This window comes from Drosophila novamexicana, unplaced genomic scaffold, assembly GCF_003285875.2.
Source record: "Drosophila novamexicana strain 15010-1031.04,08,12 unplaced genomic scaffold, DnovRS2.1 tig00001361-arrow-arrow-pilon, whole genome shotgun sequence".
NCBI lineage: Eukaryota > Metazoa > Arthropoda > Insecta > Diptera > Drosophilidae > Drosophila > Drosophila novamexicana.
Genome location: NW_020824852.1, coordinates 564,144 through 586,478, shown reverse-complemented (window position 1 = coordinate 586,478; position 22,335 = coordinate 564,144). Strand labels below are relative to the sequence as shown.

Sequence of the window (22,335 nt, the reverse complement as noted above, 5' to 3'; positions counted from 1 at the left end):
AAAATAATATTCATAACGGTCTTGAGGAGGGTTTCTCTTGCAAACTTTCAAATACAATTCACAAATAAAAGATTAGCATAAAACAAAGCTGGGAGGGAAAAGTTAATAAAAACAATTTTAATTAAGATACTTTGAAGCGGAGCTTAAAAATGTATTCATGGTTTATTATTTAATTATGTCCAAATACTTGGGAATAACGGAACCGATAGCAAGACGAGTCGAGTTTGTTTTAAAATGAAAGCTCGTATCAAGTCCCCCACCTTTATTTTGGCTAAAACTTGAAACCTGAAAATCCATACCGAAGGGAATTCGAAAACATATTAAAGTCAAATTAAAAAAATCGTAAACAATTCGTTTCTCAACTTTCGTATTATAATTAAAACAAATTAAAATCAATAGATTGCATTAGTTCTAAATTTTAAATTATGCGAGAGAATAGCTTAAGATTCTTAAGACACTCTAACGCACTTGTTGCCTCCGTGTAAATCACGTAGAAAACAATATCTGAAGCTATGACCGCTGCTTTTTGCAGCCTGGCGCTTACAATTCTCAACAATTTCAAGCTTTCAAATAGAGAAACGTTTGCGTTTGCAATACTGGGGTCGATAACAAATTCTGATAAGATAGTCGGGATGTTTTTTAATTATGTAAATTTAACGGAAAGGGCTTGTCTTAACAAAAGATAAAATATGTTTGCCTATTCTGTTTCTAAAAGCGTTAGGTTCTTCAAATAATATGATGAGCTTTAATATTTTGAAAATGCTGAAAAAATCGTTTGTTTTGTGAATAGTCATTTGTCAGTAGTTTTTTTTTTTAATTTTATGATTGGGTTGGGTGACAGCACAGTTAGCTTACATAATGATTCGCCTAAGCGGACCCCTCCAGGCGTCGTCACATGCGGCCGATTTTGATAAAGTCGTGAAGTGTCTCCTCTCTCTCCTCTCTCTCCTTCAACTCTCCTTCGTTTGAGCCTCCTGACAACGATATCTTTCTCGTCATCCTAATTGTGCAGGGTTGAATTTCTGATGTACTCGTCAGCTCCAGTCATTCGACGCTTCGATTCGTCTGAAACGCAACACCTTACCTCTAAGTCGAAGAATAAAGAATAAGAATAGAGAAAAATTTAAGTGTAAATAGATAAAGAACAAACGGCCTTTCACTAAGGGCCTTATGACGACGGGCTGTCCGAAGTTGTCACGCATCGCAAAAGCCTGCCACAGCTTGCGTTGCACGTTGCACTGGGGTCCATTCAACTCGCGTGTTTGTGCAGCAGACATTTGAAAATTGAAATGAAAATCGAAAGAAAAAAAACAAAAAATAAATCGGGGATTAGGCAAACGCAATAAGACAAGGCAAATGGCCAAAAGCTGCCAATTGGCCAACTGGCCAAATGGGTTTGACGTCTTTACACATATTTAGTTATTATTTTTCGCATTGCTCGGCGTTAATTAGCGACGCTTTCTGGTCGAAATCTTTGGACGAATCTTAAATGATATATTTATATAAATATAAATAAATATAAGAAAAAAGAAAAAGAGACCTGCGTTTGCGACGGCAAAAGAAAAGTGAAATTTGTGGCCAGCTTTTGCCTTGCAGCTGCAACTTGTTTTGGCCCGCACCGAATTCGCCTTGCAACGCAGGCAAACCGAACCGTGTCCTCCCCGTGTCCCGCTGGGCCCAGCCCATCCTTTTGCTTTCGTTCGCACCGCTCCAGACGCCGTGGCGCGGGCGATGGCTATTAGCTTTAACCGTGGTTAGCAAATCTCTCGGTCAACAACCGGCTCAGGTCTGTGGCTGTGGCTGTTATTGCTGCTGCTGCTGCTGTTGCTGTTGCATTTGTTGCCGCTGCAACTTTCCACCAATGTCAATTAAGTATTAAGGCAAAGCGTTTACATACGACATTTTTGACTCGCCACTTGACTAGAAATCGCCGCCGATGTTTAACGTCGATGGCAACGTCTTTGGATTTTCATTTTCCATATTAAAACGCAACTCTCAACCGGTTTGCTCATGTTGTTCATGTTGTTGTCGTTGCCGCTGTCATAATTGACCATTTGTTCACTTGGTCTTGCTAATCCAAAGCCAAACTACACAAATTTGCCCAAACCCATGTTGTTCAGCAACTATTGTGGATCTACGCTTCCCAGTATATGGTTATAGTTCTTAAGCTATAAAGTATGATTTGGACAACGACCTTTGCGATCTCGGGCAAAAAGTATATCTTATGCATTAGTTGGTTATCCAAAGTTAGCAAAAGGTTTTTCACAATATTATCCCTAGGAGAATGCAAGCCCGAGTCAGACGACACGAATTACAAAAACAGGTGCAAAATATACCACACAGTTGTTTACAGTTGAAGATATTTACTTTTCTTTATATACATGAAATATTAAATAAGACTTGTTTTTTTTTTTTAAACGCAATAATGGCGACGGCGTCCAGAATTTGTACGTGTATATAATGAAAGATAAAATAACTGATCAAATGTTTATAAACGGTTTAAAAAGAAGGAAACTAAAATTGATTAAAATGGGATTGGGAGAGGCGGAACTTCAGGCGAAATCCTTGTAGGAAGAAAAGATTTATAGCCCCGTTCTAGCTTTCTGCAAAGACAGTTAACAAATTGACACCATTTACGGGATTAAAAAGTAACCAGAGATTGATAAATTAATAAGAAATAGACGACTATTCTCCAAGCAAAAGCTGGATAGAAATGATGCCATTTACGGGCTTGAAGAAAAAAGAATTTGTTAATATAACAATTTTACTGGGATATTGGCAAAATATTAAGCGGCTTCCTTGTTGAATAAGTAAAGCTCATGTTTAAAATTCAAAAGGAAAAAGACAGATCTATCTTTCAGCAAAGGCTGTGTGCAAATAGCCAGACTTTGTCAATATAATGCCGGCAGTGGGATATTGATAATTGCCAGCCATATTCTTATTGGCGTATACGTGAAGAATTTGTTTATGATTAAAGTAGAAAAACTGGAGTATTTATTCTCTAAGCAAAAGATGGATAGAAATGATGCGATTTACGGGTAAAAATGCCAAACCAGAATTTGTTAAAATACATCTTGTGCTGGGATATTGGCTAAATTGCAAGCGACATTCTTGTACACTAATAAGAAAATAACATTTATATATATATCTAAAAAGATCGATCCATTCACCAAGCAAATGCTGGATAGAAATGATATCATCTTTCAGCTATGCCCAGATACGAACAGACAACAATTACGATAAAAAAGAGAAACTAGAACTTGTTAAGATATATTCCGGGCTTTGGGATATTGGCGAAATTGTAAGCGATATCCTTGTTGGCGTACAAAAATATATATTTATAATTGAGAAAGAAAATGACACCCATCCATTTACCAGCATAGGCTGATTATTAACGACACCATTTACGGGTTAAAAAAAAAACAAAATTTGTTTATGTGTATTAGTTTTATAAGGATAGTCGAAAATGTAAGCAATATTGTTGTTGGCGTTAAAAGAATATTATAAACTAAAAAGAAGGCTTTGGTCCATCTTCCAGCAAAGGCTGGATGCAAATCAAAACCATTATAAACGGGTTAAGAAACCAGAATTTATTAAAATATACTAAGTCTAATGGGATATGGGTGAAATTCCTTGCTGGCGTCCGAAAAATATTTTAAAAAAAAAGTAATCAAAAAAGGAAAAAACGAAAAAGGAGGAGGAGGAAAAATAAAAAGTATTCGATTCGTCTTTCAGCAGATGCCGGAGACGAATGAGCTAAGCACTTGCAGCCAGAGCTATTTATAGTGGCACGAAATCACGTTATCGATTAGTTTTACGAGTAATCGAAGTATCGATTGCAAAACAGAAAGCAACTCTACAAATCTACGGCAACCAGAGTTTCTGTAAAATAAAAATGCAAGGCTAAACTGACTTGTGTGGGAAATTTATACAACATTCGCTGAGAATTGTATGAAAACGAATGTGACAGGGTATATTATCTGAATGAGAAACAATTTCCACTTCATTAAACATTGATAGCTTTGTGGGACTTCATCTGGAAGATATTCTGTTATTTTAGGCAAAGGGCGACAGTTGCCCATACAGAAGAAGCCAGCAGCTCCAAGGGAGCTGTTGGATTGGGATGCCCAGGATGCCATGCCTCCAAAACAGGTTGCATTTTGCAGCACACGAGTTTCGTGCTCGTGTTCGTGTTCGTGCTCGTGCTCGTGTTCGTGTTCGTGCTCGTGTTCGTGTTCGTCTGGCAGATGATTCACGCGGATCCGCTCTGATCAGATCAGAGCTTGCGCTTATTGCAAGCAGCTCTTGCAACTTGCACGGGACGTGGCACCCGTCACATGCAACAAGTACTCGCATTGTTGTTGGTGTTGTGTTTGCGGCAACTTCAGTACGCTTATCTGTGCGGCTTGTGAATTGTGCGCTTCTGCTTGACTCGAACGGTGGCAACTGCCTCGTGTGGCAGCTGTTTGTCTTGTTGTCAGTTTGTTTTGCTTTTTTGTTTGTCTTCTTCTAGTTGTTGTTACTATTGTTGTTGTTGTTGTCGTTGAAGTTGTTAAGAAATTGTTTTGTTTGGCTTGGACTTTCACGGCAGTCACCCGGGGCCTGCGCTGATGAACTGATTGAATAAATAAATGAATGCCCGATGCATGTGCATATGAATGATGAATGCTCGGCCATGTGAGTGGCTTATTTGCAAAGCGATTGTGTCCGACTGGGCAAAGCATTTGCGAAGCTTTATCGGGCTTGCTTATTATGATTATTTTTTAATTTGATGTATCTCGAATTTACTTGCGAAAGATGGAGACTTTTTTGTTATTAAGTGTTTTCGGCGGAAGCTTCTTGATCGTTGAACTTCCGCTCAGTGGGCCTCTCAGCCAATACTAGGCCGCTAGATCGAGAGTTAAAGGCTTAGACAGTTTCTTTCACTTTTGCTTTCTTTTCCATTCGTGTGCGGAAAGTGAAAATCTATCAGCCTAAAAAACAAAGCGCTGATCGATTCTTAAAGCCCATTTAAATGTGAATGGCCACCTGACGACCATTAATGCGAAGACCTCGAGCCAGCAACAGATCTTAGCTATAGCTGCCAACACCGTTAGACAGCGCTCAGTGTTAGCGGTGTTCTGCTTTTGATAACAAAGCCAACAAGTAAAAGTGTCGTGACCCCCCAAACGAGATGCCAAACTCTTGGCTAGACGCTACAAGAAGTCGCAAGACGGAGAAAACTACTATTAATCTTGTTCGTAATACATAAATATAATTTTCTATGTATATAAAACAGTTTGTTTTGACTGACTGAATGATTGATTGACTAGCTGATTAACTGATTGACTGGGTGATTAACTGACTGACTGATTGAGTGACTTACTAGCTTGCTGAATCACTGATTGATTTACTGATTGAGTAACTTACTGACTGGCTGATAAACTGATGGATTGACTGATTGACCAAGTGACTTATTAACTGTCTGATCAACCAATTGGCTAACTAACTCAATGATTGAGTCACGGATTGAATGATTGACTGAGTGACTGGCTGATTAACTTACTGACTGATTAAGCCACTGACTGATTGAGTGATTTATTAACTGGCTGACTGACTCACTGATTGATTCACTAATTGACTGCTTGAGTGACTTATTGACTGGCTGATAAACTGATTGACTGATTGACCGAGTGAGTTATGAACTGTTTGATCAAGTGACTGGCGCACTGATTGATTTACCGATTGACTGATTGAGTGATTTTCCAGATGGCTTTTAATCGTAACTTTGTTTGTATATTTCATAGAAAAAAACTCTCTAAGGTTGGACAAAAACAGCTGAAAATTGTGTGAAAAAATGATGTATTAAATTAAAAGGCAAAAACTTCGCCCGGACAAAGCCGGAAAGCACCTGCTCGTGCATAAATACCCCTGTATAGAAGTATAATTTGTACACATATTTATGTATATTTTGTGGGCAGTAATCAACAAGCGGCAAAACTTGTAGAACTTTTGCATGCTGCTCAACTCAGGCGTGACTTTGATTCCTCAACAGACTTTGCCCAGAAGCAAACCCTCAGTTAGCTAGTCAGTCAGTTAGTTAGTTAGTTAGTCAATTCAATGAGCAGGCAGTGCTCAAGTGGGCAGTTGGTGCGTTCCCATTGACTGAGCTGGCGCGGAGTTAGGAGTAGCTATCGTTTGGTCTTGGGCCGATTTCGCGCCTTGCTCATTAACAGCCCTCCCCCCAAATGAAATACTGTTTCCTCTGGCCCCATTTATGCTGGGGCGTGAGTCATGCTCAAGCAGCGTAAAGAGTTTTCGTGATTTCTGGTTCAATGGCTTCCAACTCTTCCATAGGCTTATAGCTCCATAGCTTCGGTGAATGTCACCGCCCGTATTTCGGTACCTGACGAAACCTTCGCATTGTATCTGTACCATCATCATCCTCTATATTTTGTGTATCATTTTTTTTTTTTGGCGGTCCTCGACCTTCGCCGAGTGTCGCATGTGCTTTGAATAGCTTTAATTACATAATCGTTTGCTCATCTTTTGCTTTGTAATAAAGTCAGAGCTCAAATTGAAATGGAAATGAAAATGAAAATGTCAAAGATGACGTCCATTAGTTGGCCTGACTTTAGGCCAATTCGTTGACACTTGGGGCCTGCAATTAAGGTCTCACCATCTGGGTGCCAAACAAGTTTCAGAGTTGGAGTTGGCCCATAAGCATCTGGCTTAGAAAGGCGGCCAGGCCATAAACATTTGCGCCGTGCATTTATAATGCAAATATCTATAACAAAGTCTATTGTAAGAGATCTGTTTTGACTGCGACTGCTCTACCGCATTTCACGCATCTCTATTATCTATATTCAAATTGACTTCAATCGAAGGTTGTCGCAGAAATCGACCAAAACAATCACAGACATGCTTGTGACATACATTATATATACGTATACCACATAGGATGACATATATATGTTGTCTGTACCACTTTGGGGTTTCCTAGAAAAAAAACAAGCCATGCATAGTTTTTGACAAGTTTTTAATCATTAATTTTCATTACATGCTCTACAATATAGTACATATGTACAATTTAAGCTATAGAATATGCAACTATGGTGTTTTCATTATTATACATTATTGGATGGCGATCATTTCAATGAGCAGCCGCTGTCAATTAGCTGAGAATAGAACTGTGAACTGGCAGTTTTGAATGGGGCATGCAACATAAACAACAACAGCAACAACTATTTTAATCGGCTCCGGCGGGGTCGGCGGCGGCGGCCCCCAAAGCTGAGCTGCTGCTGTTGTTTTTGTTATTGTTGTTATTATTGTTGACGCGTGCGCAGCGAAGTGAAACATTTGAAATGAGCGCTGCGAGGGCTGCGCAGTCAGTTGGTAGTCGGCAGTCGGCAGCGCAGTCGCTGCGACCTGGTGACATGGCAGCAAGCGTGAAAAATAAATAAATAACAATAAAAGCGCACAAAATGCGAGGGATGTCAAGGGGTGCGGGGCCTTTGTGTATGTGTCTACCAATGTTGAGCAAACACCAAAAACAACAACAAATAAATAAGCAACAGCAGCAGCAACAAAATATTGCGTTTACATACACTTAATCATCGCAACAGCGTCGACAGCGACGTCGACGGCGACGTCGCAGCTTTGCATAGGGCGCACGCTCAACCCTCTGCCTGGCGTCGCACACTCGCTGCCTGGGCTTTGGGAATCGGAGTTGCCGTCGGCGTCGCCGTTGCCGTCGCAGTCGGAGTTAGTTTTGGGTTTTTGACCAGCAGCATTTGCGGCGACGGCGTCACGGCGCGCAGACGTCGGACGGCAAAAACGGAAACCGGAAAGCGGCGACGACGGCGAATATTAAAAAGCAATCAGCAAATTGCGACAACAAACAGAACCCAGCGAATGTGAACCCGATTCCCGCGCCCCGACCCCCAAAAGCGGGTGAAAATATTAACAAGAACGCCAAGCAAAACGAGAACGCGAACTCGAACGCGAACGGAAGGCGAACTTCGAGTCCAACTCCAGCTCCAGTTGCAACTCGAACAGCAAGCACGAGCTCGAGCGTGAGCGCGAACATGCCCAGCCGCGGGGCACTGTCTACGGGTCTGTCGACGCGACCGGTCATCGTTTGGAACGGCGCTCAGTATACGGCGAGCAGCAGGGAATTGGAGCTGGAGCTGCTGCGACGCGACTACGGCTTGGATGAGCGCATGCTGGAGGCGACGCTGGTGCCGCGCTATAAACGCCACAAGCCTCAAGCCAGCGCCAAGAACGCGCACGTGCGACACACAAGCTCCGCCGGAAGCGCGACGACCAATAACAACTCCAACAGCAGCCCTGCCTCAGATTGGATATTGCGGCAGGGCAACAGCAGCGTTGCCCAAATCAATTTTCATCCCTGGACCGAGCTGGGCGAACGCAAATTCTCGCATTTCGATCTGGTGCCCTGGCGGCGCACGCGCAGCGCCTTGGACTTAAGCTCTGCCGCGGATTACAGCGGACGCAGCAACGACGTAGCTGAGAAGTCGCTGCGTGGCCTCGAGAAGCTCGAGCTGCGCCACAATCGGCGGCGCCTGCAGCGCGCGAGGTCCACGCAACAGGGGCTGCGGCGCCAGGTGCGCGTCCGCCTCATATTCTCCATTGAGCTGCGGCACAAGCGCATGGAGCTGCTGCGCCAGAGCGCGCTGCCAATGCGCGTCTTCGAGCAGCGCTTTGCGCTCAGCGAAAATGAGAGCGCCGCCTACGAGCGCATCCTGCTGGATGCCAATGCTGGCGTCGAGCAGCATGTCGGCTACTTCAGCAGGCGCCACGCTGGCCAGCCAGATGCGGCGCCAGACGACGAGCAGCTGGTGGTGGACTTCGCCAGCGAAACCGATGCCGAGGAGCTGGAGCCCGAGGCTCAATACGCCACCATAGCGAATGCCCCAGAACGTGATAAGAAAAGCGACACGTCCGAAACGTCAGTCGCAACAGCCACAGATCAAGTCAGCAAAGGATCCCCGGGAGCAGCCAATGCAGCGCCAGTCGCTGAAGTGCCATGCGTCAAGTGTCGCGATGTTGCCATCAAATTGAGGTAAAAGTCAAGCATATTCCTGAATTGCCTGTGCGCGAGGTCAACTGAACATCCATGTGCAATTATGAGACAGCAAAATTGCGTGCTTTAAGCATACCCTGCAAAAGTGTTAAGTGTGTGTGACAGACAGTGGAAATACGTGAGCATGTTGCTGTCCGGTGCAACCGACTGCGTAATATTTACTAATAGACGTTATCGATTTTCTTGATTATGTTTGATTAAGCTCATCTCTCTTCAAAAGTTCTTCCAATTTGGTCGCTCTTAAACTTTCAATTTCGTCTTGAATTTTCTTCCCTATTTTGTCAGTCTATAACTCCCAAAATCAGCAATGCACCGCCGATCTGCCGGTTGTTGGTACCTAAGCTAGGCAGGCATCTGATATAGCTATGGCTAAGCGCACGTATATATTTATGGCTGCGTTCTAGTTTAATGGTTTTGGAGAATATGCGTATGCTATTTTTCGAAATCTAATTACATGGTATCCCGCTAGGTTTGAGTTACTTTAAGCCCAACTGGAGGGTAAAGTGTATCCTACAAGGCTTAATTTAAGGGAAATTTATTTACAGGGTATCCTTCAAAGCTTAAGTTACTTCACAGCTATTTACAGGGTATCCTATTTCCTACTTCCTGCTACGTTTAAGTTACTCGAATCCTAGGGCTTGAGTTTATTTAAATCCAATTCTACTAGTCTACAGACCTAATTACAGGGTATCCTGTTTGTTGTCTATTTTCGACTGCAGCATTCGTGACTTTTTAAAATTATTTAGGTTTTTGTAATTTTGTTGCTTTGTATTCTAACACATGTTCGTACATTTGGCTGACCAAGTGGCCCGGTTCTGTGTGGCCAAATTGCGTTCTCAGCTGTGCACCTGTGCCCGCCCTCTTGTGGCACCTGCTACAAGCGTCTCGTTTCGACAAACTAATGTAAAAGTGTTGACGCAATAAAGTGAAAGAAAGTGGCTGTGGCAGTGGCATTAGTTTAGTTTCTTTCTTCGTTTAGCTGAGACACAGAAACAACAACAACAACAAAAACAACAACCACTACAGCAACAAGTTCGGTTTCGTTTTTCGGCTCGTCTCTTGTCTCTGGCCCAGCACTCAATTAATTTGTTGCCTTCTGCTGTTTACTATGTGAAGAGTCAAGTTTATGAACCTTGCTCGAATTTTGCTGCCCTCGGTGGCGGAAGTGGCGCCCAATTCCGCTTGGGCTTGCCCAGGGGCAAGTGCTGTTGCAATGACTCAGCGCGCTCGCCCATTGCCCAGAGTCGACCCCGTTAACTCTCGTCTGTCCGCAAAGGCGGCCAAATTTGCTAAGCCAAAATTCAATTTATTCGACAACTTTCGGCTGCATTTTCATCATGGCTCGTCTTATGAACCGTATGGAAAATAAGAGACTCTTGAATATGTTGCGTGCTTATTGGCATTAAGTTTGTGTCTTAAGTCTTTTGTTTGCTGCTGCAAAGGCTGCTACAACTTTTTCTTTTATGCTGCAAATGCGCTTATCAAAAGTATGCAATGAATAGTAACGATTTTTTTTGCAGCCTTTTATCGACTTTACATCAAATGGTAAATCGTTGCGTTCCATAGAAAATATGTTTACGTATATGTATAAAAAAATTGTATTAAATTTCTTTTTCCTTAATGAATGTGCCTCTGCAGAAGATTGCCTTAAATATGAGTGATATGTTGGCTGTAGTTGGCAAGAAAATGGCTAATCTCTTGTAAATTGATACTGCTGTCAATGTCAATACAATTCAGTCCAGCAACAAAATGGGGGTTATTGAAAATTCCACTCGCAACTGCGGACGTTTGTAAGAAACGCTTTTGCTTACCAACTGATTGGTTTGAAATTTAATTCAATGATCTGTGCGAAAATTAATTGCAGGCGTGTTTCACACCTTATGGAAAATTCACTCTTCTCGGCGATAAATTGGGCTTAAAGTTTATATGGGAGAAAGTTCAAGTTTCGTTTGATTAACTTCACACTTTCCTTCAAAGCTATGCCTTAACTATTTAATTATTTGCTCGGGCGTTTTTGTAAATCCACCCACAAGGTCGGAAAATGCGCAGTTATGCGAACTGAAATGTTTATTGATGTTACATTTGTCTATCAAAGAGTAACAAATAATAGCTGGTGGCATTTACAATAGTTTTTGATAGTTATCGATCAATTGTGAATTGATAGTTCAAGTAGATAAGGAGAAGCATAATTAATAATTAATATATTTACATTTTTAAGTAAAAGTAATGTAAATTGATATAATATATACAGATTTTTGCATTTACAAGCTTTTTAAATGTTGCTCAGCTTGAAACGAAAGCCATTATTCTTATACGGTTCAAGGATCTGGCAGCAAGTGTGTAGCAAAATATACCAAAGACTTAAATAAATAAATTGGCTATAGTTTTCGCTATTATGTCGACTTATTACTTAGTCAGAATGTTAATTTGATGTACTCTCTTGCAGAACGATCAACGACTATGCGCTAAGCTCGAATCAGCAGCTGAAGCACAGCAACTACCACAACAGCCACAGCAATAGCAGCAAATACAACAACATTAAGCTAAACAAGCTGCACAACAACAGCCACAACAACAATAACAACAACAAGAGCAGAAGCAACCAGAATCTGAACAGAATGCATGCCCATCAGCTGGACTCGTATCTGGCGGGCGTGCCCATCGGCATGAACATGCCCAGCCCAATGCATCCGGGGACAATTTCTGGCAACGAAAGGCCCAATGGAGGCGCATTGGCATTACATTATGCAGCGGCTAGGGGCTGCCTGGACTGTGTTCAGCTGCTTGTGGCCGCATCTGTAGACATTTGGTAAGTCTCTCTGAGCCGCAAATGGCCAATTTCTGTTAACTGGGCGAAGAATTAAAAGCAAAAGTCGCACAGCTACTACGATTCCGACTCCGATTCCGACTTCGTGTGCCCGTTGAATGGGGTGAAAGCTTTGTTCTTTATCGCTTAAGCAGCAATTGGGGCTGCTTGGCGATTGCGGCAGCGGTTGGGTAAGGGGGCGGCTGCTACGGAAAAGTCGGCCACACCGTGGAACGGTGCTTATTTAAATGATTGCGACAAGTGTTGACGCCAAAACGGAATCGGAGCTATCGCAATGCCAACTTCTCTCCCCACTTAGCTGGCTGCTGTCGGCTTTGTCGTGATTTGCGGCCCACTAATGCAATTTTATGGCATTCACTTGCCCCATTTCATTAGCGTATTGCCAACTGTTGACATTTATCCCCCCCTCTCTCACTCTCTTTATATCTTGCTTGGCTACTAGCATAAAATTGAACACTCAAACGAAGCTAAATTCATTTATACTCCATTAGCCTTACTGATAAGCCAATTATTCGAAACAACATACATTTTGCTGACATTTTTATTTTATTATTATAATAATAATTATTAATACTAAGAAGCGCATGTCTGTTAGAATCAGTTTTATGTGTCTTTTTTGATGAATGTATTTCCGTAATATGGAAAACCTAAGAGTTCAACTAAAAAATCTGTGCTCTAAGCCCCAAGTATGTTTAATTAAAACATGCGTCCTTCCATAGCAGTTACTACAGATCGGCAACGTTACAGAAAGCTTATATTACTTATATTAGAAATATATGTTATTTGCCAAGCGGTTCGGCTCGGCCTTGCTCGCACCTCAATAGAGTTTCAATTCGATCGGATGAAATTCGATCACGACTTTCATGTATTTTCACGAAGATCTTTGCATATGAATTTGAAGCTGAGCTGGTGTTAAGTAAAATGTTTCATACATAGGTCCGTCCGTCTGTCCGTATGTATGAACGCAAGGATCTCAGAACCTATAAGAGCTAGAGACTTGAAATTTTGGATGTAGATGCTCCTAGCTCATGCGCATATTTCCGATAATCGATAACTTACTCTGTTTCCAAGCAATCGATACAAATCGATTTCGATATCCTGATTTTTAGGCAATTTTGGTAAATATTAAGAGCTAGAGTCACAATGTAAATAACGCAATTTAAATTAATACCGCGTCATTCGTTGTCATATAATCAACCTTATGAGAAGTTATCAGACATTGATTAAACTGTCCGCCCCATCTTGATATGAGCAATGTGGTAATAGTAAGGCTTAAAAGCTCTCGAAGCAGATGAGTTCATCGGTTTCCACTGCTTAAAAGCTTTGCTAATAATTCGCAAATGGTTTAAGCGCTAGATTCATATTGATGCGATGATGATCACTGAAGCTGCTGGCTCGACTGCTGTCGGATCGTTTGACCGGTTGATTTTGTGGCTATCATCAAAATGTCACATTTCTCAATTAGCCAGCTAAATCTCTCCCCATCTAAAGCACTATCCAAGCCAATCTTGGCGCTGTACCCGGGCAAGCAGCTAGCAGAGGCGTTTGATGAGCGCGACGACTGCTCGACGACTCGATCGATTGTAGAATACGCATATAGTCAATACATCGGCCAAGGCAATTAAATGCGGTGATTTAAGCTGAAGAGCTAAAAATTAGAGCTGCACACAATGGGAGTACAAGACGCAATTGGACCCAAATGGAACGCATGCAATCGCTGCTGGATGCATGAACGATCAAGATTGCTTTCCAGCTGCTGCCCACCTGCTGCCGCTGCCGCTGCTGCTGCTGCTTCTGCTTCTGCTTCTGGTGCTCAACTTTGGTCAGCGCTCACCTAAATACCGCCGTGAAGCACGCGTTCTAAACGTTGATTCATTAAAACCAGCCACAAGCGGTCCACTGGCCAAGGCGAGCCGGCCAGCTAGCTAGTTTGTCCGGCTAACCAGATATTCAGCCGAGCATCCAGGCGTGCTATTTTAATTCTTTGCCATCCAACTGGATGCCATCAGGAGCGAACGAGACAATCTTAAAGAGAGAGAGGGAGAAGAACAAAGCACCGTTGTAACTACTTAGTTGCCAATTGCATGTGGAGCAGCAAGCACAAGGAGTCCAACTGCTTGGCCTCATCTTTCTGGTCTGGTTTGGCCTGATCAGCTCTGTTGAGCTCTGGTCGTCTGGTCGGTTTCGGGCTGCTTGGATTCTCTTCCAGAATTCATATTTATTAAACACGCCAGTTCAATTGGCATGACAACTGACACAGCGGCACACATGATAGCAGACAGAGCTGAGAACAACAAATATAACAACAACAAGAACAACAACAACAATAGCTATTAATATCATTTCGACTACGAGGGCTGCTCAAGAATTGATTAAACATGTACTCCAAATCCATGTTGATCTCTTAAAAAGTTATTGGCTCTGACAATGCAAAGTATTTTGAAAGGGATGTTGTTGACGTTTGAGAAAGGGAGCGACGCGCTGATAATTTCAGAAAATGTATACTTGCACTTAACAAATTTGTTGCTGATTTGGTTTATGGTTCGAACCAGCGTCCTTCCGTTTGGTTCAGTTTGTGAACTTGGCTTTCCAGTTCCTTGAATCAAGTGTTTCGTTAGTATTATATATTTGGTTTATATATTTACTACATTTTTTATTTAAATTACCCGTTCCACTGAAAATATGATGAAAGAGTGGAATCTATACTCCAGTAAATCCGCTTCATATAAAGAGTTAAGATTATTTGGCGAAATGACATTCGTGAAATTCTAAATCGTATATTTATGATGGGCTGCTGATGTGATGGCCCAAAGAAGATTCAATAATTAAGTTGAATAATTCGGGAATAGAGAAAGATTTCACATTTGTTACCGCTTGTATTTATGTTAAACTCCATCGGGTACAAGGCGCTAAGGCTTGTTGTCTGGCAACCCACGCTGAGGCGGCTCGCATTAGAAACCATTGGATAATATTATATACAAAACATTTGATGATCGCCCCGGCTACGGTCTGGCTCTGGCTCCGGCTTTGGCTGTGGCCAAGAAAACGCTTGTGGCAGAGCGGGTTTCTAAGCTTCTTGGCGGCCGTTGCCGTTGCTGCTGTTGCTGCTGCTGTTGTTGCTGCTGCTGCTGTTGCTGCTGCTGCTGATGTTGTCGCTGGGTTGCTGTTGGCTGGCCGCTGGCCGCAGTGTCTTCTATTCGCGTTTGGTAACTCGAAGCGAACGGTGCTTTCGTCTGGCATCAGCTGCAGTGTTCGTGGTCGTCGTCTGTGAACGTTTGTGCTTTCCACTAGCAATGTTGTTACCGTTTGCCAAGCGCTGACCGATCGCACAACCGTTAACAGCAGCAGCAATAACAACAACAGCAGCAACAACAACAGCAGCAACAACAACAAAAGCAACAGCAGCAACAACAACAACGGCAGCAACATGCGCCCATAGACGAATTTAAATTTTGAATTTGTTTGTGGTTTTTTGTGGTTTTAGCTAAGTCGATTTGCAGTTTAATGCTCAATGCAGTAATTGCCGTGGTAGTAGCGTTTGCCGTGCGGCCACGCCCCTCATGCCACCCGCCCACTCGATGCCGTTGAAAGTTTGCGCCGCGCCGCGCTGGTCAGCAAACAACAACAGCAAACAAAATTTCGCGCTTCAAAGTGTTTCGAATGCAGTTAACGAATCGGAACGCGAATTAATTAACAGTTTCAGTGTACCAAAGAACTGCAAGCCACAAAAGCAACCACAACAACAACAACAACAACAACAGCAACACAACTACAACAACTACGTACAAGAAACAGTAGCAACAACCTGTGTGTGCTCAGGTTGCCGCATCCATAAGCCTCAACCATGAAAAGGTAGCCCCAGCGTCAGTTACAATAATCAATTGGCCAAGCGCTGAGCTGAGCTGAGCTGCCCCCCAAAAAGCCAAAAGAGCCGAAGCATTAGTTGGATCCACACAGCAATTGTTGCTTTGTTTGCCCTTTAATATTTAGTTGTAGTCTATTTTTTTTGTTTTTTTATTTGCTGTGCTTCAAAACTTCAAAAATGAGAGTGTGTGTGTGTGTGTGTTTGTGCAAATGAAGGGCAGCTTCACAAAAATTAATAACAACAAAAATAAATACAAATTAAAATGTGAAAAATATCAAGTGGCAAAATTGTGCATGGATTAAACAAACGAACGCGCGAAATATATAAAAATAAACTACATTTTAACTAAAACCTGGAGTATTTAAATAGAATATACTAATCATCAAATCATTCATTATTTATTTTGATATTTATAAAGGGAAAAAACAAGAGATATCATGGTCAAGGGTTATTTCTGAAATTTTAGAACAAAGGGTATACGGAACTTTCCAGTAGTCCAATGTCAGAATTTTCAAGATATCTTTCAGAATCTCTTATAAATGGAAGAAACAAGGAATCCTTTAGTTCAATAAATTTGTACGAAATAAGTGTGAGAACATTTAGTTTAGATAGATATGTGTTCATATGAATATAAAATATTACTTTAATGGAGAGATAAACTGAAAAATCAATATAATTGCTAGAAAATGTTAATAAAATATAGAATAAAGATAGAATGCTAATAAATAGATGACGAATAGATTTAATTGATACAAATTATATATAGATCTCTTAAGAGGTTTAAAAAGAGACAGAACTTAAGCATGAACATGTATAGAAGAAGAAACCTGGCAATAAAAACTCAAAAGCAAACGCCATGCATATAGATGATACACAGCTTAAGTTATTAGTTAATGTATAGAATATATAATGAAATATGCAAGAAGTATTTATGAGGCTGTTGATGAAAGAATCGAAAGTTGAGCAAATGAAAACATTTGCAGAGAAGCAAACTTTCTGAGTTCATCATGTGCCAAGAATTGGCGACTAATCGATTTTGAAAATGTTGCTTCCAACTATGTTTAGTTCTCTTCATCGGCTCGTTGGCGTATTTGTGTCGAGAGTTGCTTTCATTCTGCCCACTGCGACTACGACTTTGACTGCGACACGCAAATGTTCAATTAAAAGCGCTAAAGATCTCACTAGATCTCTCGAGATCTCATGGCATTCTCGGCTAACTGTCAACCGTGCTCATAACAAGGCAGCTCTCCATAATTATCGGCCTTTCGAGACTTGCGTTTCAATTTATTTCCAGTTGTGCCAACTGTGATTAAAAATATTAAAAAAAAAAAAATAAACATAAATTACATGCGAATAGAAAAAAAAATAAGTGTAATTATTAAATTGCAATTACAAAATGAGCACAAAAAAATTGGGATAACTTTAGATGTACTCGTTATTTACTGTATTTTCACCTACAAAGCCAAAGCAGAAGAAGAAGCTGTCGAGGCGCATAAAAAACACGCGACTGGCAAATGGACACCCGTGCTGAGGGGGAGGGGGGGTCTGTGCTATAAACTTTATATATACGAGACTAGCGAGAAATAAGTAGTAGAAAAAGAAGAAAAAAGCCCACAACAACAACGCACAACATGAAGATGAAAAATCAACTTTAATTGGTTTACAATTCATTTCTGCAGCGAAAACCTGGAAAATGTGTAACAACAAGTCGCCAAGTCGCTAAGTCGCTGCCGAAGAAAGCAACGGCAGCGCCGCCTGCTCCAATCTTGAGACTCGAGCGGAGCGAAGACTCCATCCCAAGCTGGGCCGTCTGGTGTGCAATATCCATGAAGTAGCCGCCGCTGAGCATCTCAGTCGGTTGCCTACGCCAGCGCCGCCAGCATAAACTAGGGAAAGCACAGTGGGACTAGATTGTGAAAAACTCTTTCTGCATTTATATTTCATTTCATTACTAATTTGAGTGTGGGATATACCAGACCGTCAAGCAAAGTTTTCAAATAGCACTGGCTACTAAAGAATTCGGTTAAGACAAAACTACATTCCGGGACTCGAACCCGTTTCCTCATTCTTGCATTGCCTCTAGTCAGGCAAAATGTATGTTAGGATAAAGTTTTAACAAGTTTTTGGGGTGAATATTTAGAAATTTTTATTAATTTTGGAGGCACTCATGACGAAACAATTTGCATAAGTCTAAGAGATGAGTAAAGCTTAGATCTGTATAAAAGATTGATTTAATATTTTAATTTTTAAAGAATTTATTGACACGTTTCTTTAGTATCTTAGTCAAGCAGTACAACATAAGGTACAATATCAGTACTTAAAAGTTTAAGAGCAAATGTTCGAAATGGGGCATGTACGATATATTTGAAATATTTAGTCAGTTTTTAAATTATGGTTAGCTTTGATTTTATTCACTTTTGTCACACGGTGCTGTAGCTAATAACGTAGACAAATGGTAGCAAATGCGCATCATAGCCCGCGGCTGTGCTATCACAACAGACCAGAGACGAGGCGAAGTCTCCGCTCCGCCCGGGCGTAACACAGAGAGAAAAGTCTATGGCTGAGTCTTTAGTATGTGATCTGGTCTGCATTGCCATTTTTTTAGTGTTTTTTTTTTAAATATTTTGCGTTAATTTCACCCCGAAAAAAAGCAGAGCTGAGCTGGCAGTAGCGAAACAAAAGAAACTAGAAGTTTGCTGGGGCAGGCAGCCGATGTCTCAATCTGGTGGCGTCCACATTGAGAGTCAGTTGCAGCTGCCGTGGCAGACGCAATGCGGCCGGCGCCATCGAAAATTTTCAACTCTACGACTTTTCGACCATGTTAACTTTCGGTTTCGACCGTGGCTGCGAAGCGGGTGACACAACTAACTTAACTAACGATTGATTTAGATTTATGTAGTGTGTAACCGCGGGAGGTGTGCGTGTTGTTGTTAACCGTGCCACAAACTTGAAATGCAAATAAACGGAAGCAGAAAACAGTTAAGAGCCTAAATCTTGGAAAAAACGCAACGAAAAACTATCGAATCGAATATCAAAGTGATTTTTCTCTTAACCGTTTCAATATATATTTATTTTTCTTATCTCTGCGTGTGCCGTGTGTGTGTTGTGTGTGTGTATGTAACGGTATTGGGGAAAACTCAACCGAAAAACCTGTTGATTCTGTTTATATGAACTGTATTATAGCATACGCGACATAAAAACGAAAGTCACATAGGTAACAATAACTGCGCGTAGGTAAGCAACGGCATTTCAACAGTATTTTTTAATAGCACAACAATTGCACAACACAACCACGCCCCCCACTTTATGTACCGCCCAATGTGGTATATTGCAGTACCCGTATTGTTTACTCGCGTTTCGTGTCGTAACGTCTTCTCCATGCACAAGTAAAACTTAAACAACACTCGCGTCACGCTGTCCTTGTCCACCCACACACACACACACCCACACATAGACACACACACACAACACTGGCACAACCTGCTGCAATCCCTGCAAGAAAAAACCAAAAGAAAACTCCAACTCTGTAGCTACTTTTCGACCATCAACGTTAAGAAGGGCCTGCTGGGTCGCATGACCACAAGTCTGACCTCGTACCGTCGCAGCAAGCAGAAGAGCAAGTCCAACAATGACATACACACCATCATCTCCACAGAGGTGAACTGCGTAACCACTGCCATTCTCAGCAGCAGCAGTAGCAGCAACCACAACAAGAACAACAATAATAACAGAAGCAACAGCAGCAGCAGCAGCCACAGCACCAGCAGCAGCCACAGCAACTGCCACGATCCTGATGCAGAGCACGGCGAAGACACAGCCGGCGTTCACAGTTCCAACCAAAAGCACAGCAACAATAAAAGCCAGGAAGATATCAGTCCAAGCGAGAATCTAAGCAATCTCAGCGAACGCATCATGGAGGTGCATCAGAGAAAAGTCTCCGCCGGCAACGGCGACTCCAATGATGATGAGGCCACGTCCATGTTGGTCGCAGGCGCTGGCCAGGGTCGCAAGGAGCAAAACAATCGACGCAGCGTCGTGAGGTGAGACAGCAACAGCGATGGCAACAAATGAAAATACGATTGTACATGAAAAATAACCAAAATTATACTATAACAAATTGAAAACAAAAATTCATTAGATTCCCAAGCTAGAATCTAAAAGTGGAGTCATGAAATATAAGATTAAAAAATCATTCATAATATGAGTATTCCTTTATGATCCCATCATTTGTATTTAATATGTTCTTTACTATGTTCAATATATTATGCTAACTGCATAAAAAGCAAAAGGTTTAAGATCTTACAGATTAAACCTGTAAACTTTTCTATATTCTTTAATTATTATGAATCTGTATAGTCATGAAATGTTTTGAAGTATATGACAATGTGGTACTTTTGTATATATTTAACGCATTAAACCTTTTCAGAGTCTAGGCCTAAAAAAATATGAACTTTTAAACAAGGCTGCAAATCAATATGAAATGGAACACCAATTTATTTTTTATCATGATGGTTTTTAATGGTTTGGTTAAAATTAAACAACTTTCAAGAGCCAGCTTCAAAAGCTGAACACAAGGATGTCAAAAAGCGGCTTCACGCGTTGAACCAACAAGCTGGTTCGAAACGTGAACACATTTATTTTGGGCTTCAATTTATTATGTTTACTTTTTTTGACCATAGTCTGAAACACCTTCTACACATAAGCCGTATGAAAAGTTTGTCTATTTTTCCCTATATTAGGAATACGAAAAACGAAATAACTTTTCCGATGTGTGTGGTAAACATCAGCTATAACTCGTGGATATGATAGATACTAGACATACACCAGCTGTCGATCATCCACTTTTTAAATTTGTGCATCGCAAAAAACAAAAACTAGCTGGCAATCATAGAGAGAGAGAGAGAGAGAGGGGGAGAGAGAGAGGGAGAGAGGGATAGATTGCCAGCCTAACGCAATCTGTCAACTTGTTTTCTGTTTTCTTTTCATGTTGGCATTGATGATACTTTAATTTGTATCTATATATTTGTATCGCAAACTCTATATGGCAGCCATTAGCATGTTTTTTGTTTTGCCAAATCGTTTTCACAACATTGTTGCAAGTGAATGCCACATGGAGCATGGGGAATGTGGCACGGGACACGGGGCACGGTGTGGACGGTGCTGAGTTTTTGCTCATTAGAGAACTGCAAGCGATTGTGGCCTTAGCTAATTAAAACTGAAACTGAACATACAAGTAACTGCCTAGATTTCTTTCTTATATATATATATATATATATACGTATATTCTATCTTGCAGCGCCAATACGCAAATGGACAATGATGTCACGCCCGTTTACCTGGCCGCCCAGGAGGGGCATTTGGAGGTGCTCAAGTTTCTGGTGCTTGAAGCGGGCGGCTCGCTCTATGTGCGCGCACGCGACGGCATGGCACCGATCCATGCCGCTTCACAAATGGGCTGCTTGGATTGCCTCAAATGGATGGTGAGTACCCACACATTTAAGCGCTTGCTGCACTCGTTGCCAAATGCCAAAAATACCAACGCTAAGTGCCAAAATGAGGCTAACAGCAACACAGAAAAAAAAAGAAAAAAAAAAGAAACCTGAACTCGTTTCAAGCGCCAGGCGCATGGCCTTCTGCATGTTCTTGTCCTGGTTCCAGATCGTACAGCTAACGGTTCCCGGTCTTTGACTCGTTTGTCGCATGGCCTATGCAATTTATCAAGCGGCTTAGCATTTGCCGCTAACCAGTATCCGATTCCAGACTCCAGAGTCGAAGTCCACGTCGGAGCTGGAGCAAATCGTAATGCTAACAATGTTCTTTTACTTCGTATCCGCTGGGAATCGTTGCCGCTCTTCGGGCGTGGGCTGTCTCTTTCTGTCTCTTTGAAGATCTCTCAACGTAAACTGGACATCAACTTGGCGGGCCGACTTTGGGTGCCAGTTGAAAATCACCTTTCTAAATTGAACTAAATAGTTTTGCATTGCCAATGCAGCTAAAGCTAAAGACGCACACACTTCAAGCAAACCACTTTCCACATTCGTGTGTGTGCGTGTGCCTGAGAAGTGCCCACTCCATGCGACTCGAGTCTGGTCAAGTCACACGACCACGTCACAATATTGACAGCCCACAATGGATCCTTGTGGAGCGGGTGACAATCCATTAAACTGCCAACAGATTCGCTTCTCTCTGTTCATTTATCTCTTTCTCTCTTCCACTCATATCTCCCTCTCACTCCTCCTGTGTTGTTCTGTCTTTAATATCGATTTTCATAAATTCAATTAGGCCTAACCGATTTTTATCATCGAGATATGATTTTGTTTGTTAATTACAACTGCATGATTGCATTTACAGGTGCAGGATCAGGGCGTGGATCCCAATTTACGTGATGGGGATGGTGCCACTCCACTGCATTTTGCCGCCTCGCGTGGCCATTTGTCTGTGGTACGCTGGCTGCTCAACCACGGCGCCAAATTGTCGCTGGACAAATATGGCAAATCGCCGATAAACGATGCGGCCGAGAATCAACAGGTGGAGGTGAGTATCGAGACCGACTGCCGC

At 41.8% G+C, this 22,335-nt stretch overlaps 1 protein-coding gene across 4 annotated transcripts in view; it reads left to right on the top strand.

Moving 5' to 3' along the window:
• LOC115767271 (uncharacterized protein DDB_G0283357) overlaps positions 1 to 22,335 on the top strand; it is a 40,061-nt gene that overhangs the window by 5,273 nt on the left and 12,453 nt on the right. Inside the window, exons 1-4 of one of the 4 annotated variants that reach the window (XM_030711497.1) lie at positions 11,689 to 11,894; positions 19,308 to 19,817; positions 21,074 to 21,257; positions 22,129 to 22,311. In XM_030711497.1, the coding sequence (XP_030567357.1) occupies positions 11,704 to 11,894; positions 19,308 to 19,817; positions 21,074 to 21,257; positions 22,129 to 22,311 (1,068 nt within the window). In that variant the 5' untranslated portion in view covers positions 11,689 to 11,703. Of the gene's footprint in view, positions 1 to 11,531; positions 11,895 to 18,399; positions 19,818 to 21,073; positions 21,258 to 22,128; positions 22,312 to 22,335 lie in introns of those variants that run through there. The other 3 variants (XM_030711496.1, XM_030711498.1, XM_030711499.1) reach the window with 3 other exon arrangements.